The sequence below is a fragment of the Giraffa tippelskirchi genome, chromosome 2, assembly GCF_054371585.1.
Source record: "Giraffa tippelskirchi isolate mGirTip1 chromosome 2, T2T-mGirTip1v1.2.pri, whole genome shotgun sequence".
NCBI classification, from domain to species: Eukaryota; Metazoa; Chordata; class Mammalia; order Artiodactyla; family Giraffidae; genus Giraffa; species Giraffa tippelskirchi.
In genome coordinates this window covers 180,544,776-180,562,007 of record NC_137276.1, presented here as the reverse complement: position 1 = coordinate 180,562,007, position 17,232 = coordinate 180,544,776, and the positions used below count along the sequence as shown (strand labels likewise).

General features: G+C 35.7%; 2 protein-coding genes across 8 annotated transcripts in view; both read left to right on the top strand.

The window, feature by feature from the left end:
- Positions 1 to 12,051, top strand: part of DZIP3 (DAZ interacting zinc finger protein 3) — a 125,507-nt gene extending 113,456 nt beyond the window's left edge. For all 7 annotated transcript variants that reach the window (XM_081572258.1, XM_081572254.1, XM_081572256.1 and 4 more), the window contains 6 exons: positions 1,035 to 1,160; positions 3,161 to 3,300; positions 4,705 to 4,825; positions 5,600 to 5,743; positions 5,837 to 5,932; positions 10,169 to 12,051. In XM_081572258.1, coding sequence (XP_081428384.1) covers positions 1,035 to 1,160; positions 3,161 to 3,300; positions 4,705 to 4,825; positions 5,600 to 5,743; positions 5,837 to 5,932; positions 10,169 to 10,279 — 738 coding nt within the window. In that variant the 3' untranslated portion in view covers positions 10,280 to 12,051. The remainder of the gene's footprint in view (positions 1 to 1,034; positions 1,161 to 3,160; positions 3,301 to 4,704; positions 4,826 to 5,599; positions 5,744 to 5,836; positions 5,933 to 10,168) is intronic.
- Positions 6,339 to 7,807, top strand: LOC145539024 (adenosine 5'-monophosphoramidase HINT1). The gene has a single exon (XM_081572284.1). It carries the CDS (start codon positions 6,387 to 6,389, stop codon positions 6,765 to 6,767), a length of 381 nt encoding a protein of 126 aa, XP_081428410.1. The 5' UTR covers positions 6,339 to 6,386; the 3' UTR covers positions 6,768 to 7,807.
- Positions 12,052 to 17,232: the final 5,181 nt, after the last annotated feature.

Here is a 17,232-nt window from a genome sequence, read left to right as displayed (position 1 = left end):
CTCTCTTTTATTCATTTCAATTATTTGTTGAAAAACTAATTTCCTGTATTATTGATGTAACTGATTACATCCTTATAATGTCATTATACATGTTTTGCTATTTCCTATAAACTGATCATAGGTTTAGAGGGTTAAATTAGAATCAGGTTCAGTATTTTTAGCAAGAGTACCTTATAGGTGATGAAGTATATGCACATTGGAAGACACAGTGTCTCTCATTTAGTGATGTTAGGAATCAAATGTCACTCTTGTCTCCATTATAAAGTTCCCCATTAATTGTCACCTTTCTGGTTTTAGTATCAGTACTTAAGAGCTATACTGATGTTCATTTTTAAAATTCAACAAATAGGTGAACTTCTACTTTATACCAGTGCTAGACTTGGCACATAGTAAATGTCCCATAAACGTGTCCTCTTTTGTAGTCCAGTTCAGTAACATCCACAGGCATGTCTACAAGTCAGTGTAGGAGGGTTTATCCCCCTTGCCCACCCCACTTTAGCTTTCTACTATCCTTGAAACTAAACATAAGTTCAGAACTCCACCAGGTGGTAAAAGGTCCTTTCAATACATAATAGCAAAAGTAGTATTTTATATAGACAACTTTGATTCTTTAGTGAATTTCTGAGTGTCAATATTGTTTATCAGTATGGAGAGTACTCACTAAGGAACTCCTTTGTACAGTCCTTTGCATTATTCCATTTGGCAGAGAACTTTACAGATCATCTGACTCAACTCTTATTTTATAGATTAATAACTTGGTATCCAAAGCTACCCAGCGAGACGGAAAGAAAGTAGGACTAGAATCAAGTTCTCGTCTCTCTTTGTGCTCTTTAGTGTATTTTACTGCTCCCTGCTTTTTTCAAATATTCATATATTTAACTAGTGTTATAACAGAGCTGTTTCTAATATGCTTTGTATCTAGATTTCAAATCAGTTTTCCTCCCCCCCAAAAATTCATTGCTCCATGAGTTTATATTATTGACTACATAATCATGTGAGGGGTTTGTTTTTATTTTCTATCTTTTCTATTTTAGATGCAGCAGTTCTTGGGAAGACCTATTGTGAAAGAATCTTTCTTTAGACCCATACTCACTGTTCCTCAAATGCCTGCCGTTTGTTCTGGAATCGTCTCTGCAGCTGGTCAATCTAGATCTCCCTTGGTACAAAGCCCTCTTGGTAGAATAGACAATAACTAGTCCATTGTCACAGTGGACTCCCAAATGTTCTCTTTGTTCATTTATTTAATAAAGTAAATGATGATAATTGAATGAACATGTCCATGAGGCACTGTGTTAAGCGCATTACATATATTAACTATTTCATTAAGTGATAATAGTTTAGTTTTTATATACAAAGATAAATCTGATATTATAGCAGAGAATTCTTAGTTTTGCTTCTAAAACAGACAAAGTGAGATTGATAATTTTAAGAGATAGTTTATATTTAGCATGGTTGTTGGGTAGGTTGAAAAGCAAAGAAGCCAAGTCACATTATGCCACAAAGCAAAAGAAAAATTTTATACACATACATACATATGTGTACATTGTAGGACAGTGTTTATAAACAGGTACTATAAATAGTATCACCCTGAAACATGTTATACTGCAAAGTTACAAATTTTCCTAGTTACAAAGAGCCAGATAAGCTTTATCAGAACCTGAAGAAGCAGTAGAGAAGTTTAAAATGATTAGGATTATTAGTTGTAATCTTGGTGAAGGTATACTTCTTATTAAAAAACCTCACAGAAGATTGATGTTTAATATAAGTAATGAGAAATTCTCTAATCTTGAGTTTGTCATAACTACATTCCAGTGAATTGAGGTTTATTCTGTACTTGTATATTGCTGACAGATTCCTTTTGAAGTGTATAGTCAAATAGATTTACTTACTTGTATCGAGGCCTCTCTACAAGCAAATATGTATCTAAACTTTAACATGTTTACTAAGCACCACATTTTTATCACCTTGATATTACAGTGTTGCTGATGTGTTTTGCTTCCTGCAACATTCTGTGAGGATCTGTAAAATTTTAAAGTACCTCAGCCTTCTAATAGGATTACTTTCTGATTCCAATGAAAAAGCTTGGACACTGAGGCAAACCCAGATTTCTGGGGATATTCTCCTCTTTCTCTGACTTACTAGGCTTTGTATGAGTAATTTCAGTGGCTGTTAGAAGTTGCTAATTTTTCATAAGTAGTAACCTTATATTTTAAAATAATCTGTAATCTTAGATAGAAGATACTTTGTTTATAATTACCCTAATAATCAGGTAAAGCACTTAAAAATATTCACATACTGATAGTAATTCGTTATAAACTTAATGGTTCTAAGAAAGAACTATCATAAAATATGGGGAAATTTTTGTTTGATGGTTTCATGGCTCTGAGTTGTCACTACAACTTCCATATACCACCTATGTGACGTTTTGAGACATTGGGCAGATATTTTGGTAGTATTCTCATCTTTATTTAGTTGTTTGAAAATTAAACTTTATTATTTGCTTTTTATGATTAACAATTTTATCTTATTAGATATTTATTATTAGTAATTATTAGTATTTTATTAATTACTTTTATAATTAGAAAAATATAATACACATAGTATATACAAAATGTATAATATATACAGTAGAAAGCAAAACTACCCTGCTGTTGAATCCTAGAAAATAATCACAGTTTATGGGTTATTTTATATCTTACAGTCCTTTTTCTATACATACACATTTGAAAAATATCTTAATATAACATGAGTTCTACCATAAATGCTGTGCCATAGACTTTTTTTAAATGACATATATTATGGATGTCTCTTATGCTCAGACATATAGATCTATTTTTAAGGACTTGATTAGATATGCTACAGTTTATTAACTTATTCCCCTATTAACAAACTAGGTTGCTGTCAGAAATGCACACTCTGTATTTCTGTTTATGTTTGCAATTACTGAGACTAGTATGTGCCATTTTAAAAATAAAGGTACACATATATAAATAATTAGAAATATTGTGTGCTGGTTAAGGAAAAAAACTTCTAAAAAGAGAACATGCATGTCAATATTCCTCCTTATTGCACCCATTTTCTGAGGTATGGAGATGTCATATTGACATGGAACTTGGCTTCCCCATAATTGAAGCTGATGACATAACTGTGCTTCTTACAGATGACTAGCATAGCCTGGACACTGCCAGCTCCTGTGGGAGAAGCTATGCCTCCCAGTGCAAGTCTAGGAAATGATCCCCTTATGATGAATTGGGAGAAGATTACAGAGAGGCTGAAAACTGCCTTTCCACAGCAGACCAGGTAGCTTAGTCTCTTTTAGTGTTGTGAACAGATCATACTCTACAGTTTCCATAGCCATAATTATGCCAATGAAACATTTCAGAGAAACAACACCCACCCTCCCCCCACCAACACACAGAAGGTACAGGTATTTCCTAACCATCACCTTGGTAAGGAAAATGAAATTCATTACGAAGGGATAGTTTTCAGTAAAAATGCTAAACCTCTCCACAAAAATTATTAGTTTTAAGTCATGAGGGAATGAACGTTTGAATTTAGGTTTGCTTGTTTAATGAAAGTACAATTATAAACCTATCCAGTTTTAATGCCACTAGCTACAATAATTATCTTAATAACCCATTTCCAAAGTGAATTTTAAGTTAATTGTATGCCATATAAGTGCAAACATAATCAGATTTCCTTAATTTATCGAGGGTTCTTACGGTTTCTTTGTTAAGGAACACAGTTAAATGCAAGAAATCATTTTACTGTGCTTTTCACAGTTCTGACTTTCGCAGGAAGCTATTTAATTCTACTCCAGAAATGAAGTATCTTTTATCTTTAATCTTGTATCAAATGAATAATTCTAGTTTTCACCAGCATGTTCATTTGAAGACCAATGCTTTTATTTAACACTATATACTATTATGTTTCATAGTTATATTATGGTTTTGTAAACATAATGGTGAATAGAAAATGAAAACAGAATTTTAATATAGTTGTGGTAAAAAGTGTTTATAGAAAATAAATGGTAAATCAAAGATAGTTTTATAAGGCTTGTGACATGACATTTCATTTGAGAAAAATATTTTATCATCCTACCCTATCCTACCAAAATATGTATGCAGACTTTGGGTCAGTGGGCCATGGGAATTGAAAAATAACATGTCGATTAAAATACTCGTAGGTTTCTTTATCACATAATGTGTCTTTTAGTCTTTGCTTTCCTTTTCTGTTAAATCTTTATTTTCTGTTTATGAATTTTATAACAGTAGAATTGATAGCACAATGATAGAGACAGATAGTGACATAACTGAAAAGAAGTATTTTAGTCTCTCTTGAGTAAGAGAACATTGAGAAGTATGACAGAGGCTCAGTACATAAATAAGTATTTAGATAGCAAACTTAATTTTCACAAGTGAGCTTTTATAAACAGCTAAAATCTCATTGGGGCAAGAAAACAAATACTAAACTTTATCAATCATGAACACATTAAGTATCCTTAATGAGCACATTAGTAGCAATTTTCATTCTGGTTTAAGATAAATGCAGATGGACCCATGATTACGTTTTTAGATTAGAGATCCAAAGGGTCACGTCTGTACGGTGGATATTATCCTATGATAGGATTTTATATCTCCTTTGAAGGGCACATCTTCAAGGCAGTAGGAAAATGACCACTACTCTTTCCTTGATCTTTTTCAGAAAGGAGCTTACAGATTTCTTACGGAAATTGAAGGATACTCATGGGAAGTCCTTATCTGGACTGACATTTGATGAAATTGTTCACAAGATTTCCCAATTTATTGACCCCAAGAGATCTCAGGTAAAAAAAAAAAAAAAAAAAGGAACTAAACAACAACAGAAAACAAAAAAGTAAAACTGTATCTCCTGACCCTTATCTTTAGCTGTGCTAATTATCTCCATAACATGATCCGGAAATCAGTTATAATCATATTAAGTTATATACTAACATTAAACAATTAAACTTGACAAATGGCATTGGAAACACCACCTGATCATTTTAAAATAAAACAGCCTTTTGAAATTTAGGATATTTTGAATACTTCAAAAAGGAGACTTTTTCTAATTTTCTGCAAAGACTTATTTTAATTAAAAGAGCACCTAGAGTTATTTTTGTTTTTACCTGGTTCTTAATCTATAAGTAATATTGCCAGTAATTGCTTCAAGATTTCTCATGAACCTGATTAACCTTTTTGTTGTTGTTCAGTCACTCAGTTGTGTCCAACTCTGTGATCCCATGGAGTGCAGCACACCAGGCTTCCCTGTCCTTCACTATCTCCCAGAGTTTGCTCAAACTCTTGTCCATGGTGATGCCATCCAACCATCTCATCCTCTGTGCACCCCCTTCTCCTACCCTCAATCTTCCCCAGCATCAGGATTTTTTCCAGTGAGTCAGCTTTTATCAGGTGGCCAAAGTATTAGATCCTCAGCTTCAGCATCAGTCCTTCCAATGAATATTCAGGGTTGATTTCCCCTTTTGCTAAATTCCACTGTAGCCTAGTCTATGGTAGTCTGTCAGTCCTCCCTCTCTTATGCAACTCTAAAAAAATAATAAGTATGATATTCTTATTTTCAGAGTCAAGGAAAATCAGTGCCAAATGGTAGTTGTGTTTCACCTAGCCATGCTCCACCACAGGCTAATGCTGCCCAGCCCTCAAAACCAGCCCGGAGGCCCCTTGGTTCACAAGGCTCTGTCACACAGGAAGAAGCCAATCATTTGGTAAGACAGAGACTGTTGATTCTAAATACATTTAAATTTAGGAGAGAATTTGACCTTATGAGCTGAATTTAACCTTATGTATATTTTCCCTAGGATGATGAGGAAGAAGAGCCATGTGTGATCTGTCATGAGAATCTCTCTCCAGATAACCTCTCAGTTTTGCCTTGTGCGCATAAATTCCATTCTCAGGTAAACTTATTTGTTTAATATTTTACCGTTAATCAATTAAGTGAAATTCATGCTGCATTTCTTGAAATCATATACACGTATGATCATCCACTGTGTCATGAATTTCACTGGATATTCATGTAGTGGATAGCGTTTATGTGTTTCCCCATACCTAGCCATGGATTGCGTTGTGTTTTCTCAGGTCTTGATATACCTAGCAGGAGAAGGGGACAGTGATGAAATTTAATGGGCAGAGTGGCAGTTCCTTTGAACAGATGAACATAATTGGAAGGAATGTTGATTGACATGACAGTTGACAGTTTAGCAAAGTGACACTTCACCTTGACTTGTTATAAATAGTGTTCTTTGTTCACACCTAATGATGGCCAACTGCTGTTATAACACATAAGAATTACCTTAACACGTCCCTCCTGCCGACCTTCTCCCCGGCCGGCCGCACGGGAGGGAGGCAGAGATGGCAGATGAGATCGCCAAGGCTCAGGTAGCCCGGCCTGGCGGCGACACGATCTTCGGGAAGATCATTCGCAAGGAAATCCCAGCCAAAATCATCTATGAGGATGACCAGTGTCTTGCCTTCCATGACATTTCCCCTCAAGCACCAACACATTTTCTGGTGATACCCAAGAAACATATATCCCAGATTTCTGCAGCAGAAGATGATGATGAAAGTCTTCTTGGGCATTTGATGATTGTTGGCAAGAAATGTGCTGCTGATCTGGGCCTGAAGAAGGGCTATCGAATGGTGGTGAATGAAGGTTCAGATGGGGGCCAGTCTGTCTATCATGTTCATCTCCATGTTCTTGGAGGTCGCCAGATGAACTGGCCTCCTGGTTAAGCCTGCTATAGGGATAATTTTGCCTTCTCTATGCAGTGATCAGGTTTGCAAGTTCCAATATGCTAAACAATTTTTTTTTTGCCTGTGTATGGAGATATTACAAACAAAATTTAAAAAACCCATACATAATAAAAGACATTGTTGCATGGTCAAAAAAAAAAAAAAAAAAAAAAAAAAAAAAAAAAAAAAAAAGAATTACCTTAACAGTCTGTCCAGGCTTCTGTATTTGCTTTTGAAGATGCTAAGGCTTGAGTTTTTTGTTTTGTTTTTAATTTTTATTGAAGTATAGTTGCTTTACAATGTTGTGTTGATTTCTGTTGTACATCTTTGAATCACCTATACATATATCCCCTCTTTTTGGACTTCCTTCCCATTTAGGTCACCACAGAGCATTGAGTAGAGCTCCCTGTGCTATACAGTAGGTTCTCATTAGTTATCTGTTTCATACATAGTAATATATATATTTCAATCCCACTCTCCCAATTCAGCCCACCCTCCCTCCCCCCTTGGTGTCCATATGTTTGTTCTCTATGTCTGTGTCTCTATTTCTGCTTTGCAAATAGATTGATATGTACCATTTTTCTAGATTCCACATATATGCATTAATATACGATACTTGTTTTTCTCTTTCTGACTTATTTGACTTGTATGACAGTCTCTGGGTCCATCCATGTCTCTGCAAATAGCACAGTTTCATTCCTTTCTATGGCTGAGAAATATTCCATTGTATGTATGTACCACATCTTCTTTATCCATTCCTCTGTTGATAGACATCGAGGTTGCTTCCATGTCCTGGCTATTGTAAATAGTGCTGCAATAAGCATTTGGATGCATGTATCTTTTGGAATTATGGTTTTCTCCAGGTATATGCCAGGAATGGAGCTGCTGGGTCATATAGTAGTTTTTTTCCTAGTATTTTTAAGAAATCCCCATACTATTCTCCATAGTGGCTGTATCAGTTTTTATTCCCACCAATAGTGCAAGAGGGTTCCCTTTTCTCCACACCTTCTCCAGCATTTATTGTTTGTAGGTTTTTTGATGATAACTGTTCTGACTGGTGTGAGGTGATAGATACATCATTATAGTTTTGATTTGCATTTCTCTGATAATTAGTGATGTTGAGCATCTTTTCATGTGCCTCTTGGCCATCTGTATATCTTCTTTGAAGAAATGTCTATTTAAATCTTCCACCCATTTTTTGATTAGGCTGTTTTATTTTTATATTGAGCTACATGAGCTGTTTGTACATTGTGCAGATTAATCCCTTGTCAGTTGCTTCATTTGCAAATATTTTCTCCCATTCTGAGTGTTGTCTTTTCATCTCGTTTATAGTTTTCTTTTGATGTTAGAAAAATGTGAGGCTGGCGTATCTTTTGTTAATTCTTGGCATTTATAGATTAGCAACATAGATTAACTTGTTGGCAACATAGATTAACTTCTGACGTTGTTGCTGTGCAAATGCTATTGATATACAATTTATGATCCAACTCTTCTGTTGTGGAAGTGTAACATGACACAAGAAAAGATAATCTTACCCAAGAAAGGCTTCTCAGGGAAATGAACAATAGCCACCTTATTCAAGCCATATCTCTAAAACATCATGTCAAAGATAATGCGGTACCTGGTACAGAATTATATTTTTCATCTGCTATGTTAAGAGATATGCACAGAATGACTAATTCTAAATGATCTCCAGATAGATACTTCAGTTCAGTCGCTCAGTCGTGTCCAACTCTTTGCAACCCCATAGACTGCACCTGTCCCAGTCCCAGACTTCACACCCAGCCTCCCTGTCCATCACCAACTCCCCGAGTTTACCCAAACTCATGCCCATTGAGTTGGTGATGCCATCAGGCCATGTCACCCTCTGTTGTCCCCTTCTCCTCCCACCTTCAATCTTTCCCAGCATCAGGGTCTTTTCCAATGAGTCAGCTCTTCACATCAGGTGGCCAAAATATTGGAGTTTCAGCTTCAACATCAGTCCTTCCAATGAACACCCAGGACTGATCTCCTTTAGGATGGACTGGTTGGATCTCCCTGTAGTCCAAGGGACTCTCAAGAGTCTTCTCCAACACCATAGTTCAAAAGCATCAATTCTTTGGCGCTCAGCTTTCTTTATACTCCAACTCTCACGTCCATACATGAGTACTGGAAAAACCATAGCCTTGACTAGATGGACCTTTGTTGGCAAAGTAATGTCTCTGCTTCTTAATATGCTGTCTAGGTTGGTCATAACTTTTCTTTCAAGGAGTAAGCGTCTTTTAATTTCATGGCTGCAGTCACCATTTGCAGTGATTTGGGAGCCAAAAAAATAAAGTCTCTCACTGTTTCCCCATCTATTTGCCATGAAGTGATGGGACCAGATGCCATGATCTTAGTTTTCTGAATGTTGAGCTTTAAGTCAACTTTTTCACTCTCCTCTTTCACTTTCACCAAGAGTCTCTTTAGTTCTTCTTTGCTTTCTGCCATAAGGGTGGTGTCATCTGCATATCTGACGTTATTGATATTTCTCCTGGTAGTCTTGATTCCAGCTTGTGCTTCATCCAGCCCAGCATTTCTCATGATGTACTCTGCATATAAGTTAAATAAGCAGGGTGACAATATACAGCCTTGACGTACTCCTTTTCCTATTTGGAACCAGTCTGTTGTTCCATGTCCAGTCTGACTTGCCTAAAGATCTATTTAGAATATAAATGTTTCACAAACTTATTGTATTCTTTGCCATTGCTCATTGAGTAGAAAGCAAGTAATTAATTTAGGTTACTGTCTAGGGATAGAGTTAATGGGCCTCATGTCTACTGCCTGTTCTTCATACTCTTAACACTCTCTCATCTGGCTAGGCTCTCCATTATTCATTCAGGTAAAATGATTTGTTTTTGGAGAGTCAGTATTCAAGCAAATAACTTAATAGATAGTTCATAGCCAAACAGTACTACCATTATCACCAAAGAAAGGCAATCTTAAAAGTGTACCCATTATCTAACGATTTTAACTTCAAACACCATAAAAGTAACTTGATACATCATATTTTTGACATTTGTGTATTTAGATATGACTTTTTCTAGATTATCAATTAGAATAATAGATAAAAATAGAAAAAAATATAGCAGGTTTCCTCAACCTCCTTGTTAGGAAGAAGTGCTAGTCTACCTGAAGATTGGGGTTGGAGAAAGGAACTTAATAGAATAAACTGGCTGAAAAGTGTTGTCCTGTTACCAACTATATTGCTCAGCAAACCATGGACAGAGTGCCTTGACTGCAGCAGTTTTCATGGCAATCCACAAAATAAGGCTCTAAGATCCATCAGAAGACATATTGGTTGGCAACCCTGATGTATAGAGTAATACCTACCTCTGCTAGGCTAAATCTGAGTGACTGACATGAATCTTTTTGCTCCTTAGTGCATTAGACCTTGGTTGATGCAACAGGGGACATGCCCAACCTGCAGACTCCACGTTTTGCTACCAGAAGAATTTCCAGGTCACCCCAGCCGGCACTTGCCCAAGATCTGATACAGCAGGGTGACTATGCAAAAGAAGTTCAATTTTCAGACTCCAGAATTTAGTTTTCCATTTATTTGAGCTGATAGTGTGAGTGATATGAAGCAGTATGTTCTTCAGTATTATTCAAAACAAGCTAGTTAATCTCATCAAAGCTGCAGCCAAAGAGGAGAGGACAAATCTTCAGGACTGTGAACTGAACTGAAAGGGTTTAAAGAAGATAAAATTTTGAAAGTTACATTAGATTTGCCCTTATTTTAGTAGATATGTTCTTCCAACTTAAATGTGATTGCTGTTACCATGTATCTTAGGATGTCTTCTCTTTTCCTTATTCCACTCATCCTTTACTTTCTTCTGAATATGCTACACTTTAATTTCCTGAACTAAATGTAAACAAGAGTAAGAAAATTCCTCAGATTTTAGTATTCCTTTTAACTTTTAAAATTACTTATAAAATATATGTTATTTATTTATATTTTATCTCTATCTTCCTCATTCTTTCCTATTCTCTAAAATATGTACCTGTGAATAGATTATGAGCTACTTGAGGGTGAGGACCAACCACTGATGTCTTGGAGCTGGGTTATATACTGTACTGGTTTGTGAGAGATGATTCTTAGTTTCAGGAATTTTGTGAAACAGTTATTCAAACTGTTGTTAGCTTAAAATCTGGTATAGTGGGAGTATTTTATACCACAGAAATTGGTAAATGCTATAGATAAGGGCTTTTTTCCCCTTCCCCCCAAGAGCTGATTATTAAAGATTTACCAGCATACCACTGGGACCATGCCTGATGATTCTTACTGTTCTCAATGTCTTGCACAGTAGATACACCATAAATAGCCCCCCAAACCAGAAATCAGGAAGCAGTAAGAAAATTAGCATACAAATTAAGTCACTTGCTCATTTGAATAACTTTATTTGTAAACATGCTCTTCGGACCTTAATCATTTATGCTTTGGAGGAATTTTTTTTTTTCAGCCTTAAAAATTTCTAATTTCACTTTCTCATGCATGGGTGGACTGTTTGTGTGTAGTTGTCTCTTATGACAGAGTTGACACCCACTGAGCTAAGTGGCACATTTAAAGCTTGTCACTGAGAACTTTCATTCTTAAGAGGTCAAAAATCTGTTTTGAAATTAGTACTGTGTAAATGTTGTGTTGTACATGTCTGTAGCTACAAAATTATTAATAAAAGAATTCGGTTACCTTGTAAGAGAAATGTTACTTGGTTCGTATTCTTTTCCATAAATTAATGTAATTCATTCTGTGAATAAGTGTTTCCTGACTCAGCAACTGTTTTACCTGTATGCTGCTAAGTCACTTCAGTCGTGTCCGACCCTGTGCGACCCCATAGACAGCAGCCCACCAGGCTCCGCCGTCCCTGGGATTCTCCAGGCAAGAATACTGGAGTGGGTTGCCATTTCCTTCTCCAGTACATTTTACCTGTATATTTCACTATAAATGTATCTTGAAGTTATTTTAAATCTCCTTAAAATTACTATTTCTGAAATTGTATACTGTTTTCTTCTCTAATGAGAATAGACTGGAAAATGTGAAAGAAAATACCCCAAAGTGAAGGCAGTCATCTAGACTTATTAAAGGCCCTGTAAGTTCTGAATTGTATAATTCTAAGACTTTTTTGGCACTTAACAATTATCTTGTCTGACACCTCAAGGTCATGGTCATATAGCAGATTATCTTGTAAAACATTTTTTAGTGTATGTGTACAATTGTATATACACTTTCATGTGGGAAAGAATAAATATTTCTTAATTGAATGCTTATTACTTTGTGTTTATCACTGTAACTGTATCCTAAAACTACTTGAAATCTCTTTCAAACATCTCTTTCTGTTTAATTGTGCTTAAACTTTTTCTTCTCTTGTGAGAAAGGGTAGGAAAATATCCAAGAAGTCAGTCATCTGTACTTGTAAAATATCAAGAATATCTTAGAATCATAGAATGTCAGAGTTTATAGGGTCTTTAATGATCCTCTGATCTATTGCCTCATTTTAAGGAACAGCTTGCCCTAGATCATGTGGTTAAATAGTGGCTGAGCCAGTCCTAATACTTGAGAGAGTCCTGATACTCAGTAAGTCAAGTGTTGCCTCCATAAACTCAAGCTGCAAGGCTGTATTGGTGCTGACCTGCTGTTCTTAGCTGCAAAGATGGGGCCAGAGAACTTAACAGGGTAGCTGATACATAGTGAGAATGTAGTAGGAACATGCTCTTGAATGCCATGTCCATCTCTGCAGATGCTAAAGGTAATGAGATTTTTTTCTTTTTGAGGTTTAACAATAGAGACAACCGTAGAGGTCATTCTATTATAAACAATGATTGCTGTCAATGCCTGTGGCTGCTGAAGGACCCAGAACACCATACTGCACAGAAATTCAGTGAGAGAAGTAGTAATATTTACTTACAGACAATCTGCACACCTCCTGTAATGTAACATCACTGCAGCTGCTGTCAGATATGTCTTGTAGGGTTTTCCTTTATATTCATTGTCCATGTGTATAATAACATTTTCCAGCTTTTATGGGACACCTTCCTTGATCAAATGTTACTTTGTTTGATCCACTAATAACTTTAAAGTGGATACTATCATTTTTATTTTGCAGATGATGAAACTGAGCCTCAACTAAGAGGGTATACTTTGTCTGAGGTCACAGCTCTGAAGTGGCATTCTGGGATTTGAATGCAAATCTCTGTGCCTTAGCTGATGTTCTCTCTTTCAGTTCTTCATAGTGGTCTCCCCATTCTAGACTGACTGTATACACAAATATTATTTTAAATAATATGCTTCAAAATAAAATGAAACAAATGGTAAATATTATTTTGGACTATGAACATGGTATTGAATACACAAAAATATATATAATAGTGATACAATATGGTAAGAACAGTTTGACTTTTCCCTCAGATGTCTTGGTTTGCTTGAGATGGTTCCAATTAATGCCTGTTGTCTTGATATATTAATAGTGCTCCCTTTTACTCTCAACAGTGTCCTAGTACAGATGATTAATTTTATTTTATGGTTAATTTTTTTTTTTACCAGATTCAAAATTTAGCAAAACTCCTCTACATTTATAAAATGCTTCTGGAATACCTTAATCCCTTATCACATAGCCTCTCAGGTAAGAATCATACACACACACAGCCTCTCAGGTAGGGAACCATCCACACATAAATATGATATAAAAAGCATCAATCCTGAGAAGAGAGTGCAAGTGCAGGATATTGGAAATGCATTTGAAATTAAAAGACCATCAACTTAAAACAATCTTGTGTGTGTGTGTGTGTGTGTGTGTGGCGTGCTACATTACAAACCTTATGGTAACTGCAAACCAAAAATATACAATAGATAAAAAACAAGAAAGCAATCCAAACACAGCACTACAGATAATCATCAAATCACAAGAGAAGAGAACAAAAGAGGGAGGGAAGAGAAAATACCTATAAAAACAAATCCAAAACAATAAGATGACAGTAGAAACATATAATTGGTAATTACCTTAAACAAAAATGGATCAAATATTTCAACCAAAAGACACAGATTGGCTGAATGGATACAAAAACAAGACCTATATATATGCTGTCTACAAGAGACCCACTTCAGATCCAAGGACACATACAGACTGAAAGTGAGGGGAGAGTAAAAGATATTCCATGCAAGTGGAAATCAGAAGAAAGCTGGAGTAGCAGTACTCACATCAGACAAAATAGACTTTAAAATAAAGACTAACGAGACAAAGAAGGACATTACATAATGATCAGGGTATCAATAATCCAAGAAGAAGATATAACAACTGTAAATATGTATGTATCTAACATAGGAGCACATCAATATAAAAGGCAAATGCTAAAAGCCATGAAGGAGAAATCAATAGTAATACAATCATAGTGGGTGACTGTAACACCCCATTTTCATCAATGGACAGATCATCCAGACAGAAAATGAGTAAGGAAACATAGACCTTAAAAGATGCATTAGTCCAGATGGACTTAACTGATAGAGCATTCCATCCAAAAGCAGCAGAATATACATTATTCTCAAGTGCACATGGAACACTCTCCAGGAACTGATTGCATACTGGGCCACAACATGAGCCTTGGTAAATTTAGGAAAATTGAAATTATATCAAGCATCTTTTCTGATCACGAGACTATGAGATTAGAAGTCAACTACAAGAAAAAACTGTAAAAAACACAAACATATGTGGGCTGAACCATGTGTTATTAAACCACCAATGGGTCACTGAAGAAATCAAAGAGGAAATCAAAAAATACCTAGAAACAAATAACAAAAAACCCAGTTATCTAAAACCTATGGGATGCATTAAAAGCAGTTAGTTGTGAGTTTATATCAAATACAGTCTTACCTCAGGAAATAAGAATAATCTTAAATAAAGAATCTAACCTTATTTAGGGCTTCCCTGGTGGCTCAGACGGTAAAGAATCTCCCTGCAATGTAGGAGACTTGGGTTCAATCCCTGGGTTGGGAAGATCCCCTGGAGGGGGGCATGGCAACCCACTGCAGTATTCTTGCCTGGAGAATCCCAATGGACAGAGGAGCCTGGTGGGCTACAGACCATAGGGTCGCATAGAGTCAGACATAACTGAGCAACTAAAGCACAACATGACCTTATTTTAAAAACCCTGGTGAAAGACTAAATACTTTCCCACTGTGTTCTGGAATGAGGCAAGGATGTCTGCTATCACAGCTTCAATTCAATGTTGTATTAAATGTTCTAGCCAGTGAAATAAAAAAAAAAATAGAAGTGAAAGGCATTCAGCTTGGAAAGGTAGAAGTAAAACTTTTTTAGTACACAGACAACATAACTATATGAAGAAAACTACCATCTTCAGGGATTGAAACACTCGATACAAGGTGTCAATTCTCCCCAAGTTGATTTATAAATTCAACACAATCCCAGTTAAAATCCCAACAGACTTTTTTCATAGAAATCTACAAGCTGATTATAAATTTGATTTGGAAATTCTAAGGACCTAACATGGGCAAAACAACAAAGCTGAAGAAATTTCACTACCTGAATTCTACACTAATTTCACAGTTATAGTAATCAAGACAGTGAGGTAATATAGTATGTCAAAATAGAAAAATAATCAATGGGAACAGAAATCAGAAATAAACCTTTACATGTTTTGGTAAAGGTTTTACAACTTGTTTTGACCAAAATTTAAAGGCAGTCCAGTGGAAAACACTAGTGTTTTCAACAAATGGTAGTGGAACAATTAAATATCCAAATAAAAAAAAAAGCTTTGATCCATACCTTGCACCTTGCATTGGATCATAGATCTCAGTGAAATATTTTAAACTATAAAAATTCTAAAAGAAAATATAGATTTTTTTTGTGTCCTTGGGTTAAAGACCAAAGGATTCTTAAATATAACACCAAAACAGCAGTCCACAAAAGGAGAAACTGATAAATCAGACTTCATCTGAAAGAACTACACTTCAAAAGATTCCATTAAGAGAATAAAAAGACAAGCCATAGACTGAGAAATATTTTTAAATCACATAAATTACATTGATCCAGTACCTATAGAGCACTTTCAAAATGCAATAGAAAAACAATTCTATAAAAAATGGGCCCAAAATTAGAACAGATACACACTCATTGCAAAGTGAATATACAAAAAGATGTTCAACATCATTAGTCATTAGGAAAATGCAAAATAAAATCACAATTAGATGCCACTATACATTTGTGCGAGTGTCTAAAAAAGTTGAAATTACCACGTATTGGTAAATATGTGGAACATATGGAATTCTCATATGCTGCTTTCGGGAATATAAAACATTACTTTGGAAAACAGTTTGACAATTTCATATAGTTTAACATACACCATTTATAGACCCAGCCGTTCCACTCCTAGATATTTATCCAAGAGAAGTGAAAGCATAAGTCCATACAAAGACTTGTACAGAACTATTCATAGAAGCTCCATTTGTATTACCTCTAAACTGAAAGTAACCCAAACCTTCCACTGAGCTTTTTTGCTCACAACACTTCTGACACCAAATATATGGATTTTTTGCCCCACCGCAGTTTTCTAATGCTCTGGTCACCAACTGGGTGTCCTACCATACAATTCAATTCTGACACTAACTATCTGGGGTTAGCACAGACCTCACAGATTAAGGGCTCAGACCCACAAGACTACACCAATTTCAGATGACCAAGTCCCTGGATTCCCATATTTCTTCTGACTGACTGGCTATAAATTGGGGGTTTCCATGACCCAATTCCTCAGGGTCCATAATTGCCAGAATGGCTCACAGAACTCAGGAAAGCTCTTTCCTTAACTTATTACCCATTTAGTATAAGCAATACAACTCAGGAACAGCTAGCTGGAAGAAATGAATAGCACAATGTATGGGGGAGGAGAGCGGAGCTTCTGTGCCTTCTCTGGGTGTAGTACCCCCCTAGCACCTTGTGTTCACTAACTCAGCTCTCTGAACCTATCATTTAAGGGGTTTTATATGGGCATGATTAATTAAATCACTGATTATTGGTGAGTACTTCAGTCTCCAGTCCCTTTCCCATCCTTGAAGAAATGACATCAGGACACTGAGAATTCCAACATGTCTTTCTGGTGACCAGCCCCTATCTTGAAGCTATCTAGAGACCCCTCAGCCAAGTCATCTCATTAGCATGCTGAGAAACTTATCATTCAGACAATTCTCAGGGTTTTAGGAGCTCTGTGTTAGACCTGGAGGCAAAGACCAAACATATATATCTCATTATATCACAACCCCTCACTATGTAAATAGATAAATAATAAAATAATTAAAAAGACAAATCTTTGATACGTACAACAATTTGGATAATTTCAAAATAATTCTGCTAATTGAAAGAAGCTGGACAAAAATGTAATACATATTATATGATTCCATTCTTGTAAAATTCTAGAAAATGAAAACATCTACTTTTTGTTT

What these genes read in the sequence shown, in the direction of transcription:
- LOC145539024 (XM_081572284.1), top strand. Translation starts at nt 6,387, where the DNA reads ATGGCAGATGAGATCGCCAAGGCTCAGGTAGCCCGGCCTGGCGGCGAC.